Raw genomic sequence first — 25,460 nt, 5'->3', positions numbered from 1 at the left:
TCTCTTACCACCATTGTACCACAGAGCCTGAAGTTTGGGTAAATGTCATCCTTGCTTCTCATTGCTCCCTTTAGACCATTGCTCTCCCACCTCCCTGAAAACTTCCAGCTTTTGATAGCTTGTCACCAACTGATCCTCACTGTTGTCATCTACCAACCTTCAGTTTTATCCCCTATACTTCTCAAAGATTCCACCTCCTGGAATGTGTTCATTCTCAATGGTAGAAGTACTATCTTAATTCCTGGTGAGCTAAAAAATGATCATTCTCACATGCTATCTTAATCAGTTCCTTGAACATTTCTCCTGTATGACATTGCCCTTGATCCCACCTCAACTACTCACTCGTATGACTATACCGTAGGCCTTGTCACAGCAATTATAGCAGCCCTTCCATAATCTCAAGTTCAAACATCCCTCTCTATGGCAATCACCTTCTCTTTTTCCAGATAACTTCCTTTTGTACCCAGACCCCATTATTCTTCAACCTCACCAGAATCTCCAGTCCATTGGCTCTACCAGATTTTCACCATCTCTTGCTCCCTTATTGACTTCTTTCCCCTCCTTCCCTAGCTCAAATGTCATGCTTAATCTTTATAATCTCTCCTTTACATATACCCTCCACTCTCCTGCCCCTCTCTCACTTTGTATTGCTTCCCCGGAAAAATCATAATTTTGGTGAAGTTCAAATACACATCAAGGAGCCTAAATCCACACAGCTAAACCTGGCTGGGGGAAAATACACACCACATGGCTAATATCAGTTTAAATTCATGACCATGGACCTCATGTGGGCCCTTCATGCTGCCAGTCAATCACTCTATACCTCTCCTGTCCCTTAATTTTTTGACTTAAATTTTTTTTTCAATTACAGTTGACATGCAATATTATTTTATATTATTTTCATGTATACGGCATGATGGTTAGACATTTATATAATTTACAAAGTGATCCCCCTGATCAGTCTACTGCTGATCAGTAGACACAATACTTAGTTACTGGCACAATACTTAGTTATTACAATATTATTGACTATATTCTCTATGCTATACTCTACATCCCCATGACTATTTTGTAACTATGAATTTCTAATTACCATCCCTTCATCTTTTTCACCCAGCTACCCAACTCTGGCAACCATCAGTTTGTTCTCTGTATCTGAGTCTGTTTCTGTGTGTTCATTTATTTTGTTCTTTAGATTCCACATATAAGTGAGATCATATGGTATTTACCTTTCTCACTCTGACTTATTTCACTTAGAATAATACCCTCTAGATCCACCCACGTTGTCTCAAATGGGAAGATTTCATTCTTTTTTATGGCTGAGTAATATTCCCTTGTGTGTGTGTGTGTGTGTGTATATATATATATAGATATAGATATCTTAATATATAGATATATATATCTATAGATAGATAGATAGATAGATATCTATATATCTATATATCAAGATATAGATATCTTTTTTTATGTTTACTTCAGAAATTTTTTTTTCATTAATTTATTTTATAAATTTATTGGGGTGACAATTGTTAACAAAATTACATAGATTTCAGGTGTGCAATTCTGTATCACATCATCTATGAATTACATTATGTGTTCAACACCCAGAGTCAGTTCTCCTTCCATCACCACATATTTGATCCCCCTTACCCTCATCTCCTACCCCCCAACACCCTTACCCTCTGGTAACCACTAAATTACGTTCCCCAGATTAATTTTCTAACCCCGTGGCCATCTTGTGGTTACTGATGTTTTCTAATACCCTCACCTTCCCCTTTACCCCCACCCCTCCCGCCCATCTAGCAACCCTCAGTTTTTCCTCTTTGTCTCCAAAACTGTTTCTGATTAGTTCATTCACTTATTCTATTCTTTAGATTCCACATATAAGTGAGATCATATGGTACTTATCTTTCTCTGTCTGACTTATTTCACTTAACATAATGTTCTCTAGATCCATCCATGTTGTTGCAAATGGTAAGATTTCTTTTTTCTTTATGGCTGCGTAATACTCCATTGTATAAATGTACCACATTTTCTTAATCCAGTCATCTACCGATGGGCATTTCGGTTGTTTCCATGTCTTAGCTATTGTGTATAGTGTTGCAATAAACTTAGGAGTGCATAAAGATTTTTGAATTGGAGTTTTGGATTTCTCCGGATAGATACCTAGCAGTGGAATTACTGGATCATAGGGTAGTTTCATTTTCAGATTTTTGAGATACCTCCATACTGTTTTCCATAGTGGCTGCACCAATCTGCAATCCCACCAACAGTGCACAAGCGTTCCCTTTTCTCCACATCCGCGCCAGCACTTGTTGTTTGTTGATTTATTGATGATAGCCATTTTGACTGGGGTGAGGTGGTATCTCATTGTGGTTTTTATTTGCATTTCTCTGATGGTTAGTGAGGTTGAGCATTTCTTCATATGTCTGTTTACCATCTGTATGTCCTTTTTAGAAAAATGTCTCTTCATGTCCTCTGCCCATTTTTTAATTGGGTCGTTTATTTTTTTAGAGTTGAGTTGAGTGAGTTTTTTTTATAGATTTGTGATATTAATCCCTTATCAGATATATCATTGGCAAATATCTTTTCCCATTCAGTAGGATCCCTTTTTGTTTTATTGATGGTTTCCTTTGCTGTGAAAAAACTTTTTAGTTTGATGTAATCCCATATGTTCATTTTTTCTCTTACTTCCCTCGCACGAGGGGATATATCAGTAAAAATCTTACTCCGGGTAATGTCTGTGAAGTTTCTTCCTATATTTTCTTCTAGGTATTTTATGATTTCAGATCTTACATTTAAGTCTTAAGGACATTTTGAATTTATTTTTGTATATAGTTTAAGGAGGTGGTCCAGCTTGATTTTTTGGCATGTGTCTGTCCAGGTTTCTAAGCACCATTTATTGAATAGACTGTCTTTACCCCATCGTAAATTCTTGCTTCCATTGTCGTAGATTAAATGGCCATACAGGTATGGATTTATTTCTGGACTCTCTATTCTGTTCCATTGATCTATGTGTCTGTTTTTATGCCAGTAACATGCTGTTTTGATTACTGTAGCATTGTAGTATAATTTGAAGTCAGGTATTGTTATACCTCCCACTTTGTTCTTATTTCTCAAGATTGATGAGGCTATACGGAGTCATTTATGGTCCCATATAAATTTAAGAATTATATGTTCTATATCTGTAAAAAACGTCGTTGGTAGTTTGATAGGAATTGCGTTGAATATGTATATTGCCTTAGGCAGTATGGACATTTTAACTATATTAATTCTTCCTATCCATGAACATGATATGTGTTTCCATCTATTTATATCTTCTTTCATTCCTTTCTTCAGTGTCTTATAATTTTCTGAGTACAGATCTTTTACTTCTTTGGTTAAATGTATTCCCAGGTATTTTATAGTCTTTGGAGCAATTGTAAATGGGATTGTTTTTTTAATTTCTCCTTCTGATGTTTTATTATTGGTATATACAAATGCAACTGATTTCTGAATATTAATTTTGTATCCTGCTACTTTACTAAATTCATCTATCAGCTCTAATAGCTTCTTGGTGGAGTCTTTAGGGTTCTCTATATATAGTATCATATCATCTGCATATAATGATAATTTTACTTCCTCCTTGCCAATTTGGATGCCTTTTATTTCTTTTTCTTGTCTGATTGCTATGGCTAGAACTTCCAGCACTATGTTGAATAGAAGCGGAGATAGTGGGCAACCTTGCCTTGTTCCTGATCTTAGGGGGAATGGTTTTAGCTTTTCCCCATTGAGTATGATGTTAGCTGTGGGTTTGTCATATATGGCCTTTATTATGTTGAGATAAGATCCCTCTATTCCCACTTTCTTAAGGGTTTTTATCATAAATGGCTGTTGGATTTTATCAAATGCTTTTTCTGCATCTATTGATATGATCATGTGATTTTTATTTTTCATTTTGTTAATGTGCTGTATCACATTAATTGATTTGCGGATGTTGAACCACCCTTGCATACCAGGGATGAATCCCACTTGATCATGGTGTATGATCTTTTTAATGTATTGCTGAATTCTGTTTGCTAATATTTTGTTGAGGATTTTTGCTTGTATATTCATTAGGGATATTGGCCTGTAGTTTTCTTTTTTTCTAATGTCTTTGTCTGATTTTGGGATCAGGGTGATAGTGGCCTCTTAAAAAGTGTTTGGGAGCCTTCCTTCCTTCTAGATTTTTTGGAAGAGCTTGAGGAGAATAGGTGATAATTCTTTTTTGAACGTTTTGTAAAATTCACCTGTAAAGTCATCTGGTCCAGGGCTTTTGTTTGTTGGGTGATTGTTGATTAGTAATTCAATTTCCGTGGTGGTAATCAGTCTATTCAGGTTTTCTGTTTCTTCTTGAGTTAGCCTTGGAAGGTTGTACTCCTCTAGAAAATTGTCCATTTCTTCCAGATTGTCAAATTTGTTAGCATATAGTTGCTCGTAGTAACTTCTTAAAACTTTTTGTATTTCTGCGGTGTCTGTTGTCACTTCTCCTCTTTCATTTCTGATTTTATTAATTTGGGTCCTCTCTCTCTTTTTTTTAATGAGTCTGGCTAAAGGTTTGTCAATTTTGTTTATCTTGTCTAAGAACCAACTCTTGGATTCATTGATCTTTTGTATTGTTTTTCTGGTTTCTATTTCATTTATTTCTGCTCTGATCTTTATTATCTCCTTCCTTGTGCTCCCTTTGGGCTTATTTTGGTGTTCTTTTTCAAATCCCTTAAGTGTGAAGTTAAACTGTTGATTAGTGATGTTTCTTGTTTCTTTAGGTAGGCCTGCAAAGCTATGAATTTCCCTCTTAGGACAGCTTTCGCAGCATCCCATAGATTTTGGGTCGTGGTGTTTTCATTTTCGTTTGTCTCGAGATATCTTTTGATTTCTTCCTTGATCTCCTGCTTGACCCATTCATTATTTAGTAATAAGTTATTCAGCCTCCATGAATTAGTGTGTCTTCCAGTTTTTTTCCTGTAGTTCATTTCGAATTTCATAGCATTGTGATCAGAGAAGACAATTGGTATGATTTCAATTTTCTTAAATTTATCAAGACTTGTTTTGTGGCCTAACATATGGTGTATCTTGGAAAATGTTCCATGTGCGCTTGAGAAAAACGTGTATTTTGCAGCATTGGGGTGAAATGTTCTGAAAATATCGATTAAATCCAAGTGGTCCAATGTATCATTTAAGGCTGTTGTTTCTATATTGATTTTCTGTCTGGAAGACCTGTCCCTTGTTGTCAGAGGTGTGTTGAAGTCCCCTACCATGATAGTGTTACTGTTGATCTCTGTCTTTATGTCAGCCAGTACCGGTTTTATATATTTAGGTGCTCCTATGTTGGGTGCATAGATGTTTACTAGGGTTATGTCCTCTTGTCGGATCGATCCCTTTATTATTATATAGTGCCCATCTTTATCTTTAAATCTGTTCTTCATTTTAAAGTCTATTTTGTCAGATATAAGGATTGCAACTCCAGCTTTTTTCTCATTTCCATTTGCATGAAATATCTTACTCCAACCTTTCACTTTCAGCCTGTGTGTGTCTTTTGTTCTGAGGTGAGTCTCATGTATACAGCATATACAAGGGTCTTGCTTTCTTATCCAGTCAGCGACCCCATGTCTCTTGATTGGAGCATTTAATCCATTTACATTTAAAGTGATTATTGATAGGTACATAGTTATTGCCATTTTTAAATTTGTAGTTAGGTTGTTTTGATATTTCTTTTATTTACAGAAGTCCTTTTAGTATTTCTTGCAATGCTGGCTTGGTGGTAATAAATTCCTTTAGCTTATTTTTTTCTGGAAAGCTCTTTATCTCTCCATCAACTTTAAATGATAGCCTTGCTGGATAAAGCAATCTAGGTTGTAGGCCTTGTTTTCCATCACTTTGAGTATCTCCTGCCACTCCTTCCTGGCCTTCAATATTTCTGTAGAAAAGTCATTTGATAGTCTTATGGGAGTTCCCTTGTATGTAACCCTCTGTCTTTCTCTTCCTGCTTTTAGGATTCTCTCTTTGTCTTTAAGTTTTGCCATTTTAACTATAATGTGTTGGTGTGGACCTGTTTGAGTTTATCCTGGTTGGAACTCTCTGCACTTCCTGGGCTTGTATGTTGGTTTCCTTCATCAGGTTGGGGAAGTTTTTGGACATTATTACTTCAAATATGTTCTCAATCCCTTGCTTCCTCTCTTCACCTTCTGGTATTCCTATCATGCGCATGTTTTTGCGCTCGATGTTATCCCAGAGGTCTCTTAAGCCATCCTCATTGTTTTTTATTCTTTTTTCTTTCTGTTGTTCCGTTTGGGTGATCTCTGCTACCTTGTCTTCTAAGTCATTGATTCGATCCTCTGCTTCATCTAGCCTGCTGGTAATTCCTTCAAGTGAGTTCTTAATTTCGGTAATTGTGTTCTTTAGTTCTAACTGGTTGTTCGTTATGATTTCTACATCCTTCTTTATGTCTTCTCTAAGCTCCTTAAACATTCTTATCACCAGTGTTCTGAACTTTGTCTCTGAAAGGTTGGTTACCTCTGCTTCATTTGGTTCCAGTTGTGGAGGTTTCTTCTGTTCTTTTATTTGGGACGTGTATCTTTGTTTCCCCTTTCTGGATGACTGTGTTTGCTTGATGTATTAGGTAGATCCCCTAGAGTTCTTAGTTCTTGCTAGGTTATCTTATGTAGTATGTGTCCTTTATATTTGACTTGCACTACGTTGTTCTTCTCCTCTGCGTGTGCTACAAAGATGACTCTCGTGTTGTGTATATTGTCCTGTTCAAGAAGATCTTTAATTGCTTTTTGCTTGTGAGTAGGTGGGGTTAACTCCTAGGCTGACTCTTTGTGAGACTTGGTTCTGCCCACCGCAGGGCGTTGTGCTGCGTTAGGGTTGACCACTTAAATGTGGTTTGGGCTCTATGGGCTCTAGTGCCTGCAGAGAATTCCCTCTGGCTGTGTGACTTGTAGGTCAAACCCGGTAGGACTCTGGTTTGGTCTGGAGTTGGCCTCTGGATATGTTGAATCTTGTGCCTCTTAAGCTGGGCCCTGGTAGGGCAGTTTCAGAACAAAGCAAATCACCAAGCACAACAGCAACAACAACAACAAAGAAAAAAATCAAATACATTCACATGTAAAAACACCCGATAAACCCCACTCGACACAGAGAAAGATATCAAAAATATAAAGACAAAGCAAAACAAAACAAAACAAAGCAAAACAAAAAGCAGTGCCAACTTGGCTTAAGCCCACTAAATAATGTCCAGGTTGTCCTCTGCTGTACCAAAGAGCCCCCTGCTTATTGCGCAGGCAGAGCCGGTCATCTGGTGCCCAGTGTGACTTTGGGACTGTAGATTTAAATGCGTGGGCCTGAGGGGTCTGGATGATAGTTTTTACAAAGTCAGTGCAGTTTCTGCCCTTGCCTGCACATATGCACACTGAGAGTAGCACCACCAGCCCTGTGTCCAGTACTCCTGAGTCTTAGGGCACTTCCTCAGTGTGTGTGTGTATCGGGGGGTGCGGGCAGGAGATTTCTGAGCTGCTGAAAGCCCAGAGCTGTGTCTGCCTTACTGCTGATCCCTGGGAGTGTCTCTGCAGTTGCACTTGCCCCGCCCTAGGCAGGCCAGAAAGGGTGGGGGCTGGGGATGGAGGGGTCTTCTCTCTCCCAGCCCAACCACTCGTCACCCTCTTCCTGCAGGCCAGAAAAGGTGGTGTCTGAGGGTGGAGGAGTCTCTTCTCTCCTAGCCCAGCCAAAATGACACTCTTCCCGGCCTCTTCCCTGGGTCAGGGCTGCCTGTCAGGCTTCCCAGAGCCTGAGCACTACTTCGGCTCCTCTGTAATCTGACACTACTCCTCAGTTCAGGGTCCAGTTTAAGTCTCTGGAAGGGCGGGGGTAGGATTGGAAGAGCGGGGATGAGGGGCCCAGGTATGGAGTCTGTGTTCTTTGTCCGCCCTAGGGCCCACTGGCCGCCCTCCTGGCAGGAGAAATCAGCCGTGGGACGCAGGGAAATAGCCCACCTCCTGGTCATATGTGTTTGTGTATATATATGTATATATATATATATATATATCCATATATATATATATATATATATATACATATATCCATTTTAACCAATGTGTAACATTCCATTATGTGCATATGCCATAGTTTACTTATGTCCTCTGGTTCTTGTAGACAGTTAAGTTGCTTCCTTTTTTCTATTATAAATAATGCTACAATTAACATTCTTGTTATAGCCTCCTATTACTCTATAAATATGTCTCCTATAAGTGAAATTGCTAAATGACAGAGCATGTACATCTTCAACCTGACTAGACATTGCCAAATAGCTTGCCACAGTAATTGCACCAATTTACACACATATCAGCACTGTAGAAGAGTTCCGATTTCCCCCACATTCTTGCAAATAAATATTTTCATATTTCTTTTGACCAATCTAATGGGTGAAAATGAGCATGTCACTAATGTTTCAATCTGCATTTCCCAGATTATTTCATGAAGTCAGCATGTTTTTATAGGTTTTCTGACCATAAGTATTTCCTCTTATGTGAATTGTCTTTTTGTATCCTTTACCCATTTTACTTTTGTTTGTCTTTTCAGTATTGCTACTTATGGGTGCTTTACATATTCTATATTCTAATTATGGGTTTGTGATGTATTTTGAAAAAATGTTCCACATTCCTATAATAATAAATGTAACTAGAATAAACCTATTTGAGGAAAAAAACCAATGTTTAGTACATAAGCAACTCAACTGGTAGGAGCCACATATAAAAGAAAGAATCCTATTAGGCAGAGTTTCAAAATGTTTTATTTAAGTACGTTATACATACAGAAAAATCGACATATATCATGTGTACATCTTGATAAATGTTCACAAAATGATGACATCTGTATAACCATCCTCCAGAGCAAGACACAAAACATGACCAGTTCCCACAGAGGCTTCTCTTATGTCCCTTTTCAGTGCCTATGCCCAAGGATGGTGACCCCCCTTTTGGCGATTAGTTTTGCCTCTTTTGTAATTTAAGTAAATGGAATCATTTGGTATATACTCCTCTGTGTCTGGCTTCTTTTGTTCAACATTATGTTTTTGAGATTTATCCATATTGTCATGTGTATTTGTAGTTAATTTGTTCTGCTTTCTGTACCACATTTTAATGCATGAGTATACCACAATTTATTTATTCATTCCACTGTTGATGGACATTTGGGGTTTTCTCCCCCTCAATTTGGGGCTACTGCAAATAGTGCTGTTATGAGCTTACTTATACATGTCTTTTAGTGAACATACATATGTATTTTCCTTGGACATATACAGAGAAGTAGAGTTGCTGGTCATAGGACATGCGTATGTTCAGCTTTAGTAGACACAGCCAGCTAATTTTCCAAAAAGTTTGTACCAATTATTGCTTGTCTTCTGACCTTAAATTTGTTTCTTATGTCTTTTATTATATGATTTTCATATAATCAAATGTATTAATCTTTTCCTTCAAAACTTGTGTTCTGGGTTTTATTTAGGAAATTCTTCTCTACTTTGAAGAGATTATGATTTTTGTCTATATTTCTAATTGGTTTTAAATTTTTGATTGTGTACTTTAGGTCTTTTATACATATAGACTTTATTTTGTATAAGGCATGAAATTGGATTTTTTTCCATAAGGGAGACAAATTGTCAATGTTTATTAAATTATCCTTTCTCTACTCCTTTACAAAGCCACATCTTTCATATAACAATTTTCCATAAGGGAGACAAATTGTCAATAATGTTTATTAAATTATCCTTTCTCTACTCCTTTACAAAGCCACATCTTTCATATACCAATTTTCCATATACGTCTTTTTCAATTTTGTAATCAATTTGTCAAGTTCCACAAAAATGTGCCTGCTAATATTTTGATTGGAATGTTATTGGATTTATGGATTAATTTGAGAAGAATTACTAACATACTGACTTGAAGTCTTCCTATGCCGAATGCAGTATTTTTGTGAGAGATAGTCCACCATGGGCCCTGAGCATCCTTGTTATGTTTTTGCTGTTTATACCAAAAATGCAAGTCCCTGACGATTCTTTACCTGCGCCACTTTTCAAGGTCACGTTTGCAGTGAGAAACCCTGAGGGATGAGGAAATATCTCCCTACAGAAAAAGAGCAGGCTTTCTTCTGTTCTCTATAAAGGCAGCGGAATCTCATTGTTCCTGACATATAAAGCAATCCACTACGTGTGCAGCCATCCATCATGGGTCCTTTACATTGCCCGTTTGGGACTTGGATGGCATTGAAAACAGACACAAACAAACATGAAGCTCTGACTATCGCTTTTGCTGTGAATAATAAAGTCCTTTGTCTCTCATCCAAGCTTTTTATGTCTGATGTCAGAATCAATCAAACTACAGCAGGCTAATGTGTTACCCTGTATGTAGGGTAAAATCTCAGACCCTGTGCAGTTCTTGACAAGAATATTTCTCCACTTTCAGATATCTTTAAAATTTTTAGTACAATTTTACACTTTTATGCATAAAGGCCTGTATATCTTTGTTAGCTATCTTTCTAGCTGCCTATTTGGGGGCTACTGTGAATGAGTTATTTTTTTTATTGCAATTTCTAATTGGTTGTTGAATTCTATATCTTTTTTACATGTCACTGCTGTAGCTCCTCATATGGAATAATGTATTGTTTCCCTCAATAGACTGTTGGCTTCTCTTTCAAGTAGAAACCATGCCTTATTCATGTCTGTATCCTACTGATGAAACATTTAATTCTATTAACATTTATTGAATACCTACTATGTATCAGTTGCTAAATAAGGAATGAGAGGTATATGACTATAAATAAAATAGTGTGCCTGTTTTCAAGAAATTTACAAAATGTGAAGAAGACAGACGCATCCACAAAATATTATCATTAAGAAAGTAGTATTTTGCATCATAACAGATATATAAACAAAGTTCTATGGAAGTAGGGGCAATTCATTGTGACTTGGAGGATTCTGGAAGTTCTCGTACAATAAGTAGTATTTAAGCTGGGCCTCAGAAAGTAATCAGGATCTAGACTGGTGCAGATGGAAAATGGGGAAGGGAGATGACTTCTCATACCATGTCTGGCATTCTAGGCCTTCCACAATTTAGCCCCAAGCTACCTCTTCAAACCCAGATGTTAAGTCCTCCAGGAAATAAAAATTAGATTCTCATCCATTAATCATCTTCCAGCCTCATAATGCTTGAGTTCCTACCATATTGCTCTGCATTATAGCATAATGATGAAAAGCAGAAGATCTATAGTCAGATAACTCTGGATTCTGGCCCAGGCCCTACAACTTATTGGCTTTGAGACCTTGGGCAAATGAAAACTAGTAATAGTACTTATCTCCTAGGGTTGTGTGATAAATTAGATAATTCTTGCAAAGCTTTGGTTTTGTACCTGGCACAGGGCATGTACTTAATAAAAATTATTATTAATGGTACCTCTACTTTATCTATCCCTCTGGTATTAATTCTCAAATCAATTAAAACACACTTATTGTATTTCAACTATGTGTAATAGATTGTATTAGGCGTCCTGGGGAACACGAAGATGAATAAGACCCTATTTCTGCCCCCAGTGACCTGTCAAGTACAGGTTATAAAATATGTACACAAATAATCATAAGGCAAGACAGATTAAAAGAACTGGATTCTTGCTCTGGCCCTCCATAGCATGAGGAAGTTGGATCACATGATCACCCAAGACTATTTCCAAGTCTAACATTACGATTGTATGACTTCTATAATTGTGCTACACAAGATTAATAAGTACCAGGGAAAAGCGGAAAAGAGGTTAAACCTAATTCTACCTGGGAGAGTCAGGGATGCCTGTATAGAAAAAATGACATTCAAATTGTGTTATAATAGATGGGTGTCATTTGGTGGGGGAAGAAATCAGAGCAATGGAATTCCACACTGAGGGGAAAATAAGTACAAAGGGAAGTGTAGGGCACACTGTGGGACTACTCAGTAGTCTTGTATCATTGGAACATCAGGTTTCGTAATAGTTAAATAGGGAAAATAGAGTGGAAACAGTAAACTGGTGTCAGACCATGGAGAACCTAGAATGTCATGTTAAGTGGTTTGGATTTTATCCTGTAAGCTGTTCACATTGTAAGGTGTTAAGGAGAACTGTTAAAAAGAATTGTGGCAGTTATTCAGGTATAAAATAATGAAGGACTGAACAATGGCTGCAGATCTAATAGTAGAAAAGTAAGGACAGAAATCTTTTGACTTTTTTCATATACTACCTTGTGTATATTGTTGAATAATTTTTAATCAAATGTTTCTTGAGGGCAGGGACCATTCATTCATATTATAAATATTTATTGAGCACCTACTATATGCAAGACACTTTTAGGCACTGGAAATACCATCATGAGTGAGAGAGTCAAGATCCCTACATTTTAAAACTCTCTGAAAGTATCAAAAACTGATGATAGCACTGAAAGTGGGGCGACTAGGAACAGGTTGGCAGGGGGGATAGAGAGTTTGATATTTGACATTGACTTCGAGATGCCTATAAGATATCTCAGTGAAAATGTCAAGTAGGTAATTGGATACAGATATCTTGAGGTTTTTTGTGCTCCATCCCACCATTCCTCCCCATTGATATATTAATTTAAGATGTACTATTTACTTTTTGAAAATTTAATGAATTACTGGCATCCTTACAGATAATAGCACATTATATTAATCAATATATAATATATTATATTGCATATATCAATGTGAAGGATCAACACACATAAACTGATTTTTTATTAAAATTTTTATTAAATTTATTGGGGTGATATTGTTTAGAAAAATTATATAGCTTTCAGTGTATATTTCTATAGTACATCATCTATATATGGTATTGCGTGTTCACCACCTAGAGTCAGTTCTCCTTCCATCACCATATATTTGATCCCCTTTACCATCTTATACTATGACCCCGCCCTCCTTAACCCCTGGTAACCACTGAACTATTGTCTGTGCCTATTAGTTTGTTTGTTCTTTTTATTAGTTTCAGGTGTACAAAGCAATGTAATAGTTAGACATTTAAACTCTTCATAAAGTGATAACCCACACCCCAAGCTATTACCCCTCTGACATTTTATACAGCTGTTACAATACCATCGACTGCCTTTCCCATGCTGTACTCCCCATCCCGTGACTATATATACCTATATATTTAGTTATAGTTGACATTCAGTATTATTCTACTTCAGCTCTTCAGGTGTATAGCGCATGGGTCAGGCATCTACACAGTCTATGACATGATCCCTCTGATAAGTCCAGTGCCCATCTGATACCTTACATGATCTTTAAAACATTGTTGGTTATATTCCCCATACTGTATTAACTACCAGTTTGTATTTCTTAATGCCTTCACCTTTTTCACTCTGCCCCCAACCCCATTCCCATCTATCACCCTGATAGATCTAGCACCTATCTGGCACCATACCTAGTTTTTACAATATTATTGACTATATTCCTTATGCTATACCCTACATCCCCAAGACTACTGTATAACAACCAATGTATATTTCTTAATTCCTTCCCCTTTCAGCCATCCTTAACCCCCTTCCCATCTTGAAGAAGTCCCTCTAAGATTCCTTGTAATACTGGTTTGGTGGTGATGAACTCCTTCAGCTTTTTCTTGTCTGGGAAGCTCCTTCAGTTCTAAATGACAGCCTTGCTGGGTAGAACAATCTTGGTTGTAAGCCATTGTTTTTCATCACTTGGAATATTTCCTGACATTCCCTTCTTCCCTGAAAAATTTCTGTTGAGAAATCAGCTGACAGTCTTATGGGGGTTTCCTTGTAGGTAACTAACTGCTTTTCACTTGCTGCTTTTAAGATTCTCTCTTTGTATATAACCGTTGGCATTTTAATTATGATGTGTCTTGATATGGGCCTCTTTGGGTTCATCTTGTTTGGGACTCTCTGTGCTTCATGCACTTGTATGTCTGTGCCTACGAGTTTTTGGGTTTTTTTTTTTTTGTTAGTTTCAGGTGCACAAGACAAAGTAATACTTAGACGTTTATCTTTTATATCCCTCATACTGTGTGAACCCCCCTCAACCCATCCACTATCCCTCTGACATAACACAGAGCCATTACATTTCCACTGTCTCTATTCCTAATGCTGTACGCCGCTTCTTGTAAGTACACACACACACACACACACATATACATACAAACTTGTAGTTGACATTCATTATTGTTCTGCTTCAGCTTCAGGTGTAGAATGCAGTGATCAGGCATCTACATCATCCCTGAGGTGGTCTCCCTAACGAGACAAGTGTCCATTGGATACCCTACAAAATCTTTACAACATTATTGATTACATTCCCCAAATTAATTTTCAGAACCCCGCGGCCATCTTGTGGTTACTGACTGTTTTCTAATCCCCTCACCTTCCCCCTTATCCCCACCCCGCCTCCCATCTAGCAACCCTCAGTCTTTCCTCTATGAATCCAGAACTGTTTCTGATTAGTTCATTCACTTATTCTTTTCTTTAGATTCCACATATAAGTCAGATCATATGGTATTTGTCTTTCTCTGTCTGACTTATTTCACTTAACATAATGTTCTCCAGGTCCATCCATGTTGTTGCAAATGGTAAGATTTCTTTCTTCTTTATGGCTGCGTAATACTCCATTGTATAAATGTACCACAGTTTCTTAATCCAGTCATCTACTGATGGGCATTTTGGTTGTTTCCATATCTTGGCTATTGTGTATAGTGCTGCAATAAACATAAAAGTGCACAAAGTTTTTTGAATTAGAGTTTTGGATTTCTCCGGATAGATACCTAGGAGTGAAATTGCTAGATCATAAGGTAGTTCCATTTTCAGATTTTTGAAATACCTCCATACTGTTTTCCATAGTGGCTGCACCAATCTGCAATCCTACCAACAGTGCACAAGCGTTCCTTTTTCTCCACATACTCGCCAGCACTTGTTGTTTGTTGATTTATTGATGATAGCCATTTTGACTGGAGTGAGGTGGTAACTCATTGTGGTTTTTATTTGCATTTGTTTAATGATTAGTGAGTTTGAGCATTTTTTTATATGCCTGTTTGCCATCTATATGTCCTTTTTAGAAAAATGTCTCTTCATGTCCTCTGCCCATTTTTTAATTGGGTTGTTTGTTTTTTTGGAGTTGAGTTGAGTGAGTTTTTTATAAATTTGTGATATTAACCCCTTATCAGATTTATCATTGGCAAATATCTTTTCCCATTCAGTAGGGTCCCTTTTGGTTTTATTGATGGTTTCCTTTGCGGTGAAAAAACTTTTTAGTTTGATGTAATCCCACATGTTTATTTATTCTCTTACTTCCGTCCTGCGAGGAGATATATCAGTAAAAATCTTACTCCAGGTAATGTCTGTGAAGTTTCTTCCTATATTTTCTTCTAGGTATTTTATGGTTTCAGATCTTAAATTTAAGTCTTTAAGCCATTTTGAATTTATTTTTGTATATGGTGCAAGGAAGTGGTCCAGCTTCATTTTTTTGCATGTGTCTGTCCAGGTTTCCCAGCACCATTTATTGAATAGACTGTCTTTACCCCACCGTAAATTCTTGCTCCCGTTGTCGTAGATTAAATGGCCACAAAGGCATGGATTTATTTCAGGACTCTCTATTCTGTTCCATTGATCTGTGTGTCTGTTTTTATGCCAGTACCGTGCTGTTATGATTACTGTAGCCTTATAGTATAATTTGAACTCAGGTATTGTTATACCTCCCACTTTGTTCTTATTTCTCAAGATTGCTGAGGCTATCCGGGGTCTTTCATGGTCCCATATAAATTTTAGGATTATATTTTCTATTTCTGTGATAAACGTCGTTGTTAGTTTGATAGGAATTGCTTTGAATATGTATATTGCCTTAGGCAGTATGGACATTTTAACTATATTAATTCTTCCTATCCATGAACATTATATGTGTTTCCATCTATTTATATCTTCTTTCGTTTCTTTCTTCAGTGTCTTATAATTTTCTGAGTGCAGATCTTTTACTTCTTTGGTTAAATTTATTCCCAGGTGTTTTATAGTCTTTGAAGCAATTGTAAACGGGATTGTTTTTTTAATTTCTCCTTCTGATGTTTTATTATTGGTATATACAAATGCAACTGATTTCTGACTATTAATTTTGTATCCTGCTACTTTACTAAATTCATCTATCAGCTCTAATAGTTTTTTGGTGGAGTCTTTAGGGTTCTCTCTATATAGTATCATGACATCTGCATATGCTGACAATTTTACTTCCTCCTTACCGATTTGGATACCTTTTATTTCTTTTTCTTGTCTGATTGCGGTCGCTAGAACTTCCAGCACTATGTTGAAAGGAAGTGGAGAAAATGGCAACCTTGCCTTGTTCCTGACCTTAAGGGGAATGGTTTTAGCTTTTCCCCATTGAGTATGATGTTAGCTGTGGGTTTATCATATATGGCCTTTATTATGTTGAGATATGATCCCTCTATTCCGACTTTATTAAGGGTTTTTATCATAAAAGGCTGCTGGATTTTTTTTCAATTTAATTTATTTAATTTATTTTTTTTAATGTATTGGGGTGACAATTGTTAGTAAAATTACATAGATTTCTGGTGTACAATTCTGTATCACATCATCTATAAATTACATTGTGTGTTCACCATCCAGAGTCACTTCTCCTTCCATCACCATATATTTGATCCCCCTTAACCTCATCTCCCACCCTCCAACCCCCTTACCCTCTGGTAACCACTAAATTACGTTCCCCAGATTAATTTTCAAAACCCCGTGCCCATCTTGTGGTTACTGATTGTTTTCTAATACCCTTGCCTTCCCCTTTACCCCCACACCCCCGCCCATCTAGCAATCCTCAGTTTTTCCTCTTTGTCTCCAAAACTGTTTCTGATTAGTTCATTCACTTATTCTTTTCTTTACATTCCGCATGTAAGTGAGATCATATGGTACTTATGTTTCTCTGTCTGACTTATTTCACTTCACATAGTGTTCTCTAGGTGCATCCATGTTGTTGCAAATGGTAAGATTTCTTTCTTCTTTATGGCTGCATAATACTCCATTGTATAAATGTACCACAGTTTCTTAATCCAGTCATCTACTGATGGGCATTTCGGTTGTTTCCATGTCTTAGCTATTGTGTATAGTGCTGCAATAAACATAGGAGTGCATAAAGATTTTTGAATTGGAGTTTTGGTTTTCTCCGGATAGATACCTAGGAGTGGAATTACTGGATCATACGGTAGCTCCATTTTCAGATTTTTGAGATACCTCCATACTGTTTTCCATAGTGGCTGCACCAATCTGCAATCCCACCAACAGTGCACAAGCGTTCCCTTTTCTCCACATCCGCGCCAGCACTTGTTGTTTGTTGATTTATTGATGATAGCCATTTTGACTGGGGTGAGGTGGTATCTCATTGTGGTTTTTATTTGCATTTCTCTGATGGTTAGTGAGGTTGAGCATTTCTTCATATGTCTGTTTGCCATCTGTATGTCCTTTTTAGAAAAATGTCTCTTCAAGTCCTCTGCCCATTTTTTAATTGGGTCGTTTGTTTTTTTGGAGTTGAGTTGAGTGAGTTTTTCATAGATTTGTGATATTAATCCCTTATCAGATATATCATTGGCAAATATCTTTTCCCATTCAGTAGGATCCCTTTTTGTTTTATTGATGGTTTCCTTTGCTGTGAAAAAACTTTTTAGTTTGATGTAATCCCACATGTTTATTTTTTCTCTTACTTCCCTCGTGCGAGGGGATATATCAGTAAAAATGTTACTCCGGGTAATGTCTGTGAAGTTTCTTCCTATATTTTCTTCTAGGTATTTTATGGTTTCAGATCTTACATTTAAGTCTTAAAGCCATTTTGAATTTATTTTTGTATATCGTGTAAGGAGGTGGTCCAGCTTCATTTTTTTGCATGTGTCTGTCCAGGTTTCCCAGCACCATTTATTGAATAGACTGTCTTTACCCCATCGTATATTCTTGCTTCCATTGTCGTAGATTAAATGGCCATACAGGTATGGATTTATTTCTGGACTCTCTATTCTGTTCCATTGATCTATGTGTCTGTTTTTATGCCAGTAACATGCTGTTTTGATTACTGTAGCCTTGTAGTATAATTTGAAGTCAGGTATTGTTATACCTCCCATTTTGTTCTTATTTCTCAAGATTGCTGAGGCTATACGGAGTTATTTATGGTCCCATATAAATTTTAGGATTATATGTTCTATTTCTGTGATAAACGTCGTTGGCAGTTTGATAGGAATTGCGTTGAATATGTATATTGCCTTAGGGAGCATGGACATTTTAACTATATTAATTCTTCCTATCCATGAACATGATATGTGTTTCCATCTATTTATATCTTCTTTCATTCCTTTCTTCAGTGTCTTATAATATTCTGAATACAGATCTTTTACTTCTTTGGTTAAATTGATTTCCAGGTATTTTATAGTCTTTGGAGCAATTGTAAATGGGATTGTTTTTTTTTAATTTCTCCTTCTGATGTTTTATATTGGTATATACAAATGCAACTGATTTCTGAATATTAATTTTGTATCCTGCTACTTTACTAAATTCATCTATCAGCTCTAATAGCTTCTTGGTGGAGTCTTTAGGGTTCTCTATATATAGTATCATATCATCTGCATATAATGATAATTTTACTTCCTCCTTACCAATTTGGATACCTTTTATTTCTTTTTCTTGTCTGATTACTATGGCTAGAACTTCCAGCACTATGTTGAATAGAATCGGAGATAGTGAGCAACCTTGCCTTGTTCCTGATCTTAGGGGGAATGGTTTTAGCTTTTCCCCATTGAGTATGATGTTAGCTGTGGGTTTGTCATATATGGCCTTTGTAATGTTGAGATATGATCCCTCTATTCAAACTTTCTTAAGGGGTTTATCATAAATGGTTGTTGGATTTTATCAAATGCTTTTTCTGCATCTATCAATATGATCATGTGATTTTCATTTTTCATATTGTTAATGTGGTGTATCACATTAATTGATTTGTGGATGTTGAACCACCCTTGCATACCAGGGATGAATCCCACTTGATCATGGTGTATGATCTTTTTAATGTATTGCTGAATTCTGTTCGCTAATATTTTGTTGAGGATTTTTGCATCTGTGTTCATTAGAGATATCGGCCTGTGGTTTTCTTTTTTAGTGGTGTCTTTGTCTGATTCTGGGATCAGGATGATAGTGGCCTCATAAAAAGTGTTTGGGAGTCTTCTCTCCTTCTGGATTTTTTGGAAGAGCTTGAGGAGAATAGGTGATAATTCTTTTTCGAACGTTTCGTAAAATTCACCTGTAAAGCTATCTGGTCCAGGGCTTTTGTTTGTTGGGAGATTGGTGATTACTGATTGAATTCCCCTGGTGTTAATCAGTCTATTCAGGTTTTCTGTTTCTTCTTGAGTTAGCCTTGGAAGGTTGTACACCTCTAGAAAATTGTCCATTTCTTCCAGATTGTCAAATTTGTTGGCATAGAATTGCTCATAGTAATTTCTTAAAATTTTTTGTATTTCTGCAGTGTCTCTTGTCACTTCTCCTCTTTCATTTCTGATTTTATTAATTTGGGTCCTCTCTCTTTTTTTTTAATGAGTCTGGCTAAAGGTCTGTTGATTTTGTTTCTTCTCTAAGAACCAACTCTTGGATTCATTGATCTTTTGTATTGTTTTTCTTGTTTCTATTTCATTTATTTCTGCTCTGATCTTTATTATCCCCTGCGCTGTACTCCCTTTGGGCTTAGTTTGCTGTTCTTTTTTCAGATCCCTTAAGTATGAAGACAAACTGTTGATTAGTGATTTTTCTTGTTTCTTTAGGTAGGCCTGCAATGCTATGAATTTCCCTCGTAGGAGTGCTTTCACGGCATCCCATAGATTTTGAGTCATCGTGTTTTCATTTTCGTTTGTCTCGAGGTTTCTTTTGATTTCTTCCTTGATCTCCTGGTTGACCCATTCATTATTTAGTAACATGTTATTCAGCCTCCATGTATTGGTGTGTCTTCCAGTTTTTTTTCTGTAGTTCATTTCGAATTTCATAGCACTGTGGTCAGAGAAGAAAATTGGTATGATTTCAATTTTCTTAAATTTATCAAGACTTGTTTTGTGGCCTAACATGTGGTCTACCTTGGAAAATGTTCCATTTGCACTTGAAAAGAACGTTTATTCTGCAGCATTAGGGTGAAATGCTCTGAAAATATCGATTAAATCCAAGTGGTCCAATGTGTCATTTAAGGCCGTTGTTTCCATATTGATTTTCTTTCTGGAAGACCTGTCCCTTGTTGTCAGAGGTGTGTTGAAGTCCCCTACTATGATAGTGTTACTGTTGATCTCTGTCTTTACTGTTGATCTCTGTCTTTACGTCAGTCAGTACCTGTTTTATATATTTAGGTGCTCCTATGTTGGGTTCATAGATGTTTACTAGGGTTATGTCCTCTTGTCGGATCGATCCCTTTATTATTATATAGTGCCCATCTTTATCTTTTAATCTGTTCTTCATTTTAAAGTCTATTTTGTCAGATATAAGTATTGCAACTCCAGCTTTTTTCTCATTTCCATTTGCATGAAATATTTTACTCCATCCTTTCACTTTCAGCCTGTGTGTGTCTTTTGTTCTGAGGTGAGTCTCTTGTATACAGCATATACAAGGGTCTTGCTTTCTTAACCACTCTGCCACCCTATGTCTCTTGATTGGAGCATTTAATCCGTTTACATTTAAAGTGATTATTGATAGGTACATAGATATTGCCGTTTTTAAATTAGTAGTTAGGTTGTTTTGATCTTTCTTCAATTTACAGAAGTCCTTTTAGTATTTCTTGCAATGCTGGCTTGGTGGTAATAAATTCCTTTAGCTCATTCTTTTCTGGGAAGCTCTTTATCTCTCCATCAACTTTAAATGATAGCCTTGCTGGATAAAGCAATCTAGTTTGTAGGCCTTTGTTTTCCATCACTTTGAGTATCTCCTGCCACTCCCTCCTGGCCTTCAATGTTTCTGTAGAAAAGTCATTTAATAGTCTTATGGGAGTTCCCTTGTATGTAACCCTCTGTCTTTCTCTTGCTGCTTTTAGGATTCTCTCTTTGTCTTTAAGCTTTGCCATTTTAACTATAATGTGTCTTGGTGTGGACCTGTTTGGGTTTATCCTGCTTGGAACTCTCTGCACTTCCTGAGCTCATATGTTGGTTTCCTTCATCAGGTTGGGAAAGTTTTCGGACATTATTACTTCAAATATGTTCTCAATTCCTTGCTTCCTTCTTCACCTTCTGGTATTCCTATGATGCACATGTTGTTGTGCTTAATGTTATCCCAGAGGTCTCTTAAACTATCTTGATTGTTTTTTATTCTTTTTTCTTTCTGTTTTTCCGTTTGGGTGAGCTCTGCTACCTTTTCTTCTAAGTCGCTGATTCGATCCTCTGCTTCATCTAACCTGCTGGTAATTCCTTCAAGTGAGTACTTTATTTCAGTAATTGTGTTCTTTATTTCTAACTAGTTGTTCATTATGATTTCTCTATCCTTCTTTATGTCGTCACTAAGCTCCTTAAACGTTCTTATCATCAGTGTTCTGAACTCTGTCTCTGATAAGTTGGTTAACTCTATTTCATTTGGTTCCATCTGGAGGTTTCTTCTGTTCTTTTATTTGGGACGTGTATCTTTGTTTCCCCATTCTGGCTGACTCTCTGTGTTAGCTTTGATGTATGAAGTAGATCCCCTAGAGTTCTTAGTTCTTGCTGGGTTATCTTATGTAGTATGTGTCCTTTATATTTGACTTTCACTACTTCGTTCTTCTGTGCATGTGCTCCAAAGCTGAGTCTTGCATTGTGTATATTGTCCTGTTAAAGAAGATCTTTAATTGCTTTTTCACTTGTGAGTAGTTGGGGTTAAATCCTAGGCTGACTAGTTGTGAGACTTGGCTTTTCCCACCGCACGGTGTTCTGTTGCGTGAGGGTTGACCACTTAAAAGTTTGGCCTCCATGAGCTCTTGTGCCTGTAGAGAATTCCCTCTGGGTGTGTCATTTGTAGGTCAAACCCAGTAGTACTCTGGTTTGGTCGGGAATTTGCCTGTGGTTGTGTTGAATCTTGTGCCTCTTAAGCTAGGCCCTGGTAGGGTAATTTCGGAACAAAGCAAATCACCAAGCACAACAACAACAACAACAACAACAACAAAGAAAAAATCAAATACATTCACGTGTCGAAACAACCGACAACCCACACTCAACACAGGCAAAGATATCAAAGATATAAAGACAAAACAAAACAAAACAAAACAGGCAGTTTGCTGTGGATAGAAAGAAAACAGAAGTATTAGGGGTGGTTAGAGCTGAAAAGCAGCGCGGAAAACGATGGAGTCGGCGGAGAACGAGATAGAGGCTGCAGCCCTAGAGGCCCTGGCCAAGCTGGCAGACGTCCTGGAGTCTATAGGCCCGCAGGAGGAGGCAGAGCTGCCAGCTCCGATCCTGGCTGAGTTTGTGATGGACTCCCGAAAGAAAGACAGGCTGCTCTGCAGCCAGCTTCAAGTAGTAGACTTCCTGCAGAACTTCTTGGCTCAGGAGGATACTGCCCAGGGCCTGGACCCCTTGGCTTCTGAAGACACGAGCCGACAGAAGGCAATTGCAACCAAGGAGCAATGAAAAGAGCTGAAGGCTACCTACCAAGAACACGTGGAGGCCATCACAAGTGCCCTGACTCAGGCCCTGCCCAAGATGCAGGAGGCCCAGAGGAAGCGGGCACAGCTCCAGGATGCTCTTGAACAGCTCCAGGCCAAGAAGCAAGTGGCAATGGAGAAACTCAGAACAGCCCAGAAACAGTGGCAGCTGCAACAGGAGAAGCGTCTGCAGCATTTGGCAGAAGTATCTGCAGAGGTGAGGGAACGTCAGATAGGAACTAAACAGGAGTTTGAGAGGCTATATCAGGAACTTGCAACCCTGAAGCAGCAAACAGGGCAGGAGCGGGAAAATCTGCAGAGGCATCAGACCTTCCTCCAGTTGCTTCACACTTTGCAGGGTAAGCTGCTATTCCCCGAGGCAGAGGCAGAGCTGCCACAAGAGCAGGATCTTCCTGAGGATAAGCCCCAGGAGCTGAACACTGGGGACTCCATAGGGGCCTCCAAGTTCAGCAGCACTAAGTTCACTCAGTGTTGTACAACCATCAGCCCCATCCATCTCCAGAACTTTTGCGTCTTCCCAAACTGAAACTCCATACCCATTAAACAGTCGCCCACCGTTCCTCCCCGCCAACTCCTGACAACCACCATTCTCATTTCTGTCTCTGAATTTGACTGCTCTATGTACTTCATATATGTGCAACCATACAATATCTGTGCCCTTGTAACTGGCTTCTATTAGCATAATGATTTCAGTATTCATTTATGTTGTGGTATGTGTCAGAATTTTGTTTATTAAGGCTTAATAATATTCCATATATTTTTATAGGATATTACATTATTATATTAGTAATATATATTATTATATTCTATATATTAATATATTCTATATATTATTATATTATAATATATATATATACACACATATATATATGAACAGAGTGTGGTGTGTATATATATATACATCACATATATATATATACACACACACACACATATATGTATATATATGTATATATGTATATGTGTGTGTGTGTGTGTGTGTATATACACACCACATTCTGTTTATTTATCCATCAGTGAAAACTTATGTTGCTTTAACTTTCGGCTGGTGTGAATAATGTTACTATGAATGTGGGTATAGAAATATCCATATAAGTTCCTGCTTTCAGTTTCTTTGAGTATAGGCCCAAAAGTGGATATGCTAAATGATACAGTAATTCTATATTTAATTTTTGAAGAAACCACCATACTGTTTTCCACAGTGGATGTACCATTTTATATTCCCACCGGCAATACACAAGGGTTCCAGTTACTCCATGTCTTCATCAAACTTGTTGTTTTTGTTTGTTTGTTTTTTGATAATAGCCACGCTAATGGGTGTGAAGTGGTATCTAATTGTGGTTTTGATTTCGATTTCCCTACCAATTAGTGCTGTTGAGCACCTTTTCATACACTAACTACTAATTTCTTTAGAGAAATGTCTTTTCAAGTTTTTTGCTTATTTTTTGATCAGATTGTGTTTTTATGTTGTTGTTCTTGAGTTATAGAAGCTCTCTATATATTCTTGATGTTAAGCTCTTATCAGATAGACAATATGCAAATATATTCTCTCATTCCAGTCTGTTGATTATGTCCATCGATTCACAAATATTTTAAATTTTTATAAAATCCAGCATCTTTGTTGTCCCCTTGCTCTTGGTGTCATATCCAAGAATTCATTGCCAAATCAAAAGTAGTGAAGCTTTTTCTCCTATGTATTCTTCTAAAACTTTCATGGTTTTAGTTGTAGGTTCAAGTGTTTGATCCATTTTGAGTTATTTTGTGTATGATGTAAGGTAAGAGTCTAATTTTATCCTTTTGCATGTGGATATCCAGTTGTTTTTTTTTTTTTTTTAAAGTTCAAGGTTTCTTTCTTTTTTTTTTTTTCTCTTTTTACATTTGATCCCCCTCACCCTCATCCCCCACCCCCCAATCCCTTTACCCTCTGGTAACCACCAAATTACGTTCCCCAGATTAATTTTCAAACCGGTGGCCATCCTGTGGTCACCAACTGCCCTCCAATCCCCTCACCCTCCCCCCCACCCCCCACCCCTCCCGCCCATCTAGCAACCCTCAGTTTTTCCTCATTGTCTCCAAAACTGTTTCTGATTAGTTCATTCACTTATTCTTTTCTTTAGAATCCGCAAATAAGTGAGATCATATGGTACTTATCTTTCTCTGTCTGACTTATTTCACTTAACATAATGTTCTCTAGGTCCATCCATGTTTTTGCAAATGGTAAGATTTCTTTCTTCTTTATGGCTGCATAATACTCCATTGTATAAATGTACCACATTTTCTTAATCCAGTCATCTACCGATGGGCATTTCGGTTGTTTCCATGTCTTAGCTATTGTGTATATTGTGTGTAGTGCTGCAATAAACATAGGAGTGCATAAAGATTTTTGAATTGGAGTTTTGGATTTCTCCGGATAGATACCTAGCAGTGGAATTACTGGATCATAGGGTAGCTCCATTTTCAGATTTTTGAGATACCTCCATACTGTTTTCCATAGTGGCTGCACCAATCTGCAATCCCACCAACAGTGCACAAGCGTTCCCTTTTCTCCACATCCGCGCCAGCACTTGTTGTTTGTTGATTTATTGATGATAGCCATTTTGACTGGGGTGAGGTGGTATCTCATTGTGGTTTTTATTTGCATTTCTCTGATGGTTAGTGAGGTTGAGCATTTCTTCATATGTCTGTTTGCCATCTGTATGTCCTTTTTAGAAAAATGTCTCTTCAAGTCCTCTGCCCATATTTTAATTGGATCGTTTGTTTTTTTGGAGTTGAGTTGAGTGAGTT

General features: G+C 37.4%; 2 protein-coding genes across 2 annotated transcripts; both read left to right on the top strand.

Moving 5' to 3' along the window:
• The first annotated feature begins 22,347 nt into the window (after positions 1-22,347).
• LOC117027728 (ZW10 interactor-like) lies at positions 22,348-22,668 on the top strand. Its single transcript, XM_033115790.1, has one exon. It carries the CDS (start codon positions 22,354-22,356, stop codon positions 22,639-22,641), a length of 288 nt encoding a protein of 95 aa, XP_032971681.1. The 5' UTR covers positions 22,348-22,353; the 3' UTR covers positions 22,642-22,668.
• Positions 22,354-23,254, top strand: LOC117037251 (ZW10 interactor-like). The gene is made up of 2 exons (XM_033133152.1): positions 22,354-23,120; positions 23,224-23,254. The coding sequence occupies exons 1-2, from the start codon at positions 22,714-22,716 to the stop codon at positions 23,252-23,254; spliced, it is 438 nt and encodes a 145-aa protein (XP_032989043.1). The 5' UTR covers positions 22,354-22,713.
• The last annotated feature ends 2,206 nt before the right edge of the window (positions 23,255-25,460 follow it).

This window comes from Rhinolophus ferrumequinum, chromosome X (genome assembly GCF_004115265.2).
Source record: "Rhinolophus ferrumequinum isolate MPI-CBG mRhiFer1 chromosome X, mRhiFer1_v1.p, whole genome shotgun sequence".
Lineage (NCBI taxonomy): Eukaryota > Metazoa > Chordata > Mammalia > Chiroptera > Rhinolophidae > Rhinolophus > Rhinolophus ferrumequinum.
This window is presented reverse-complemented; position numbering and strand designations above follow the sequence as displayed.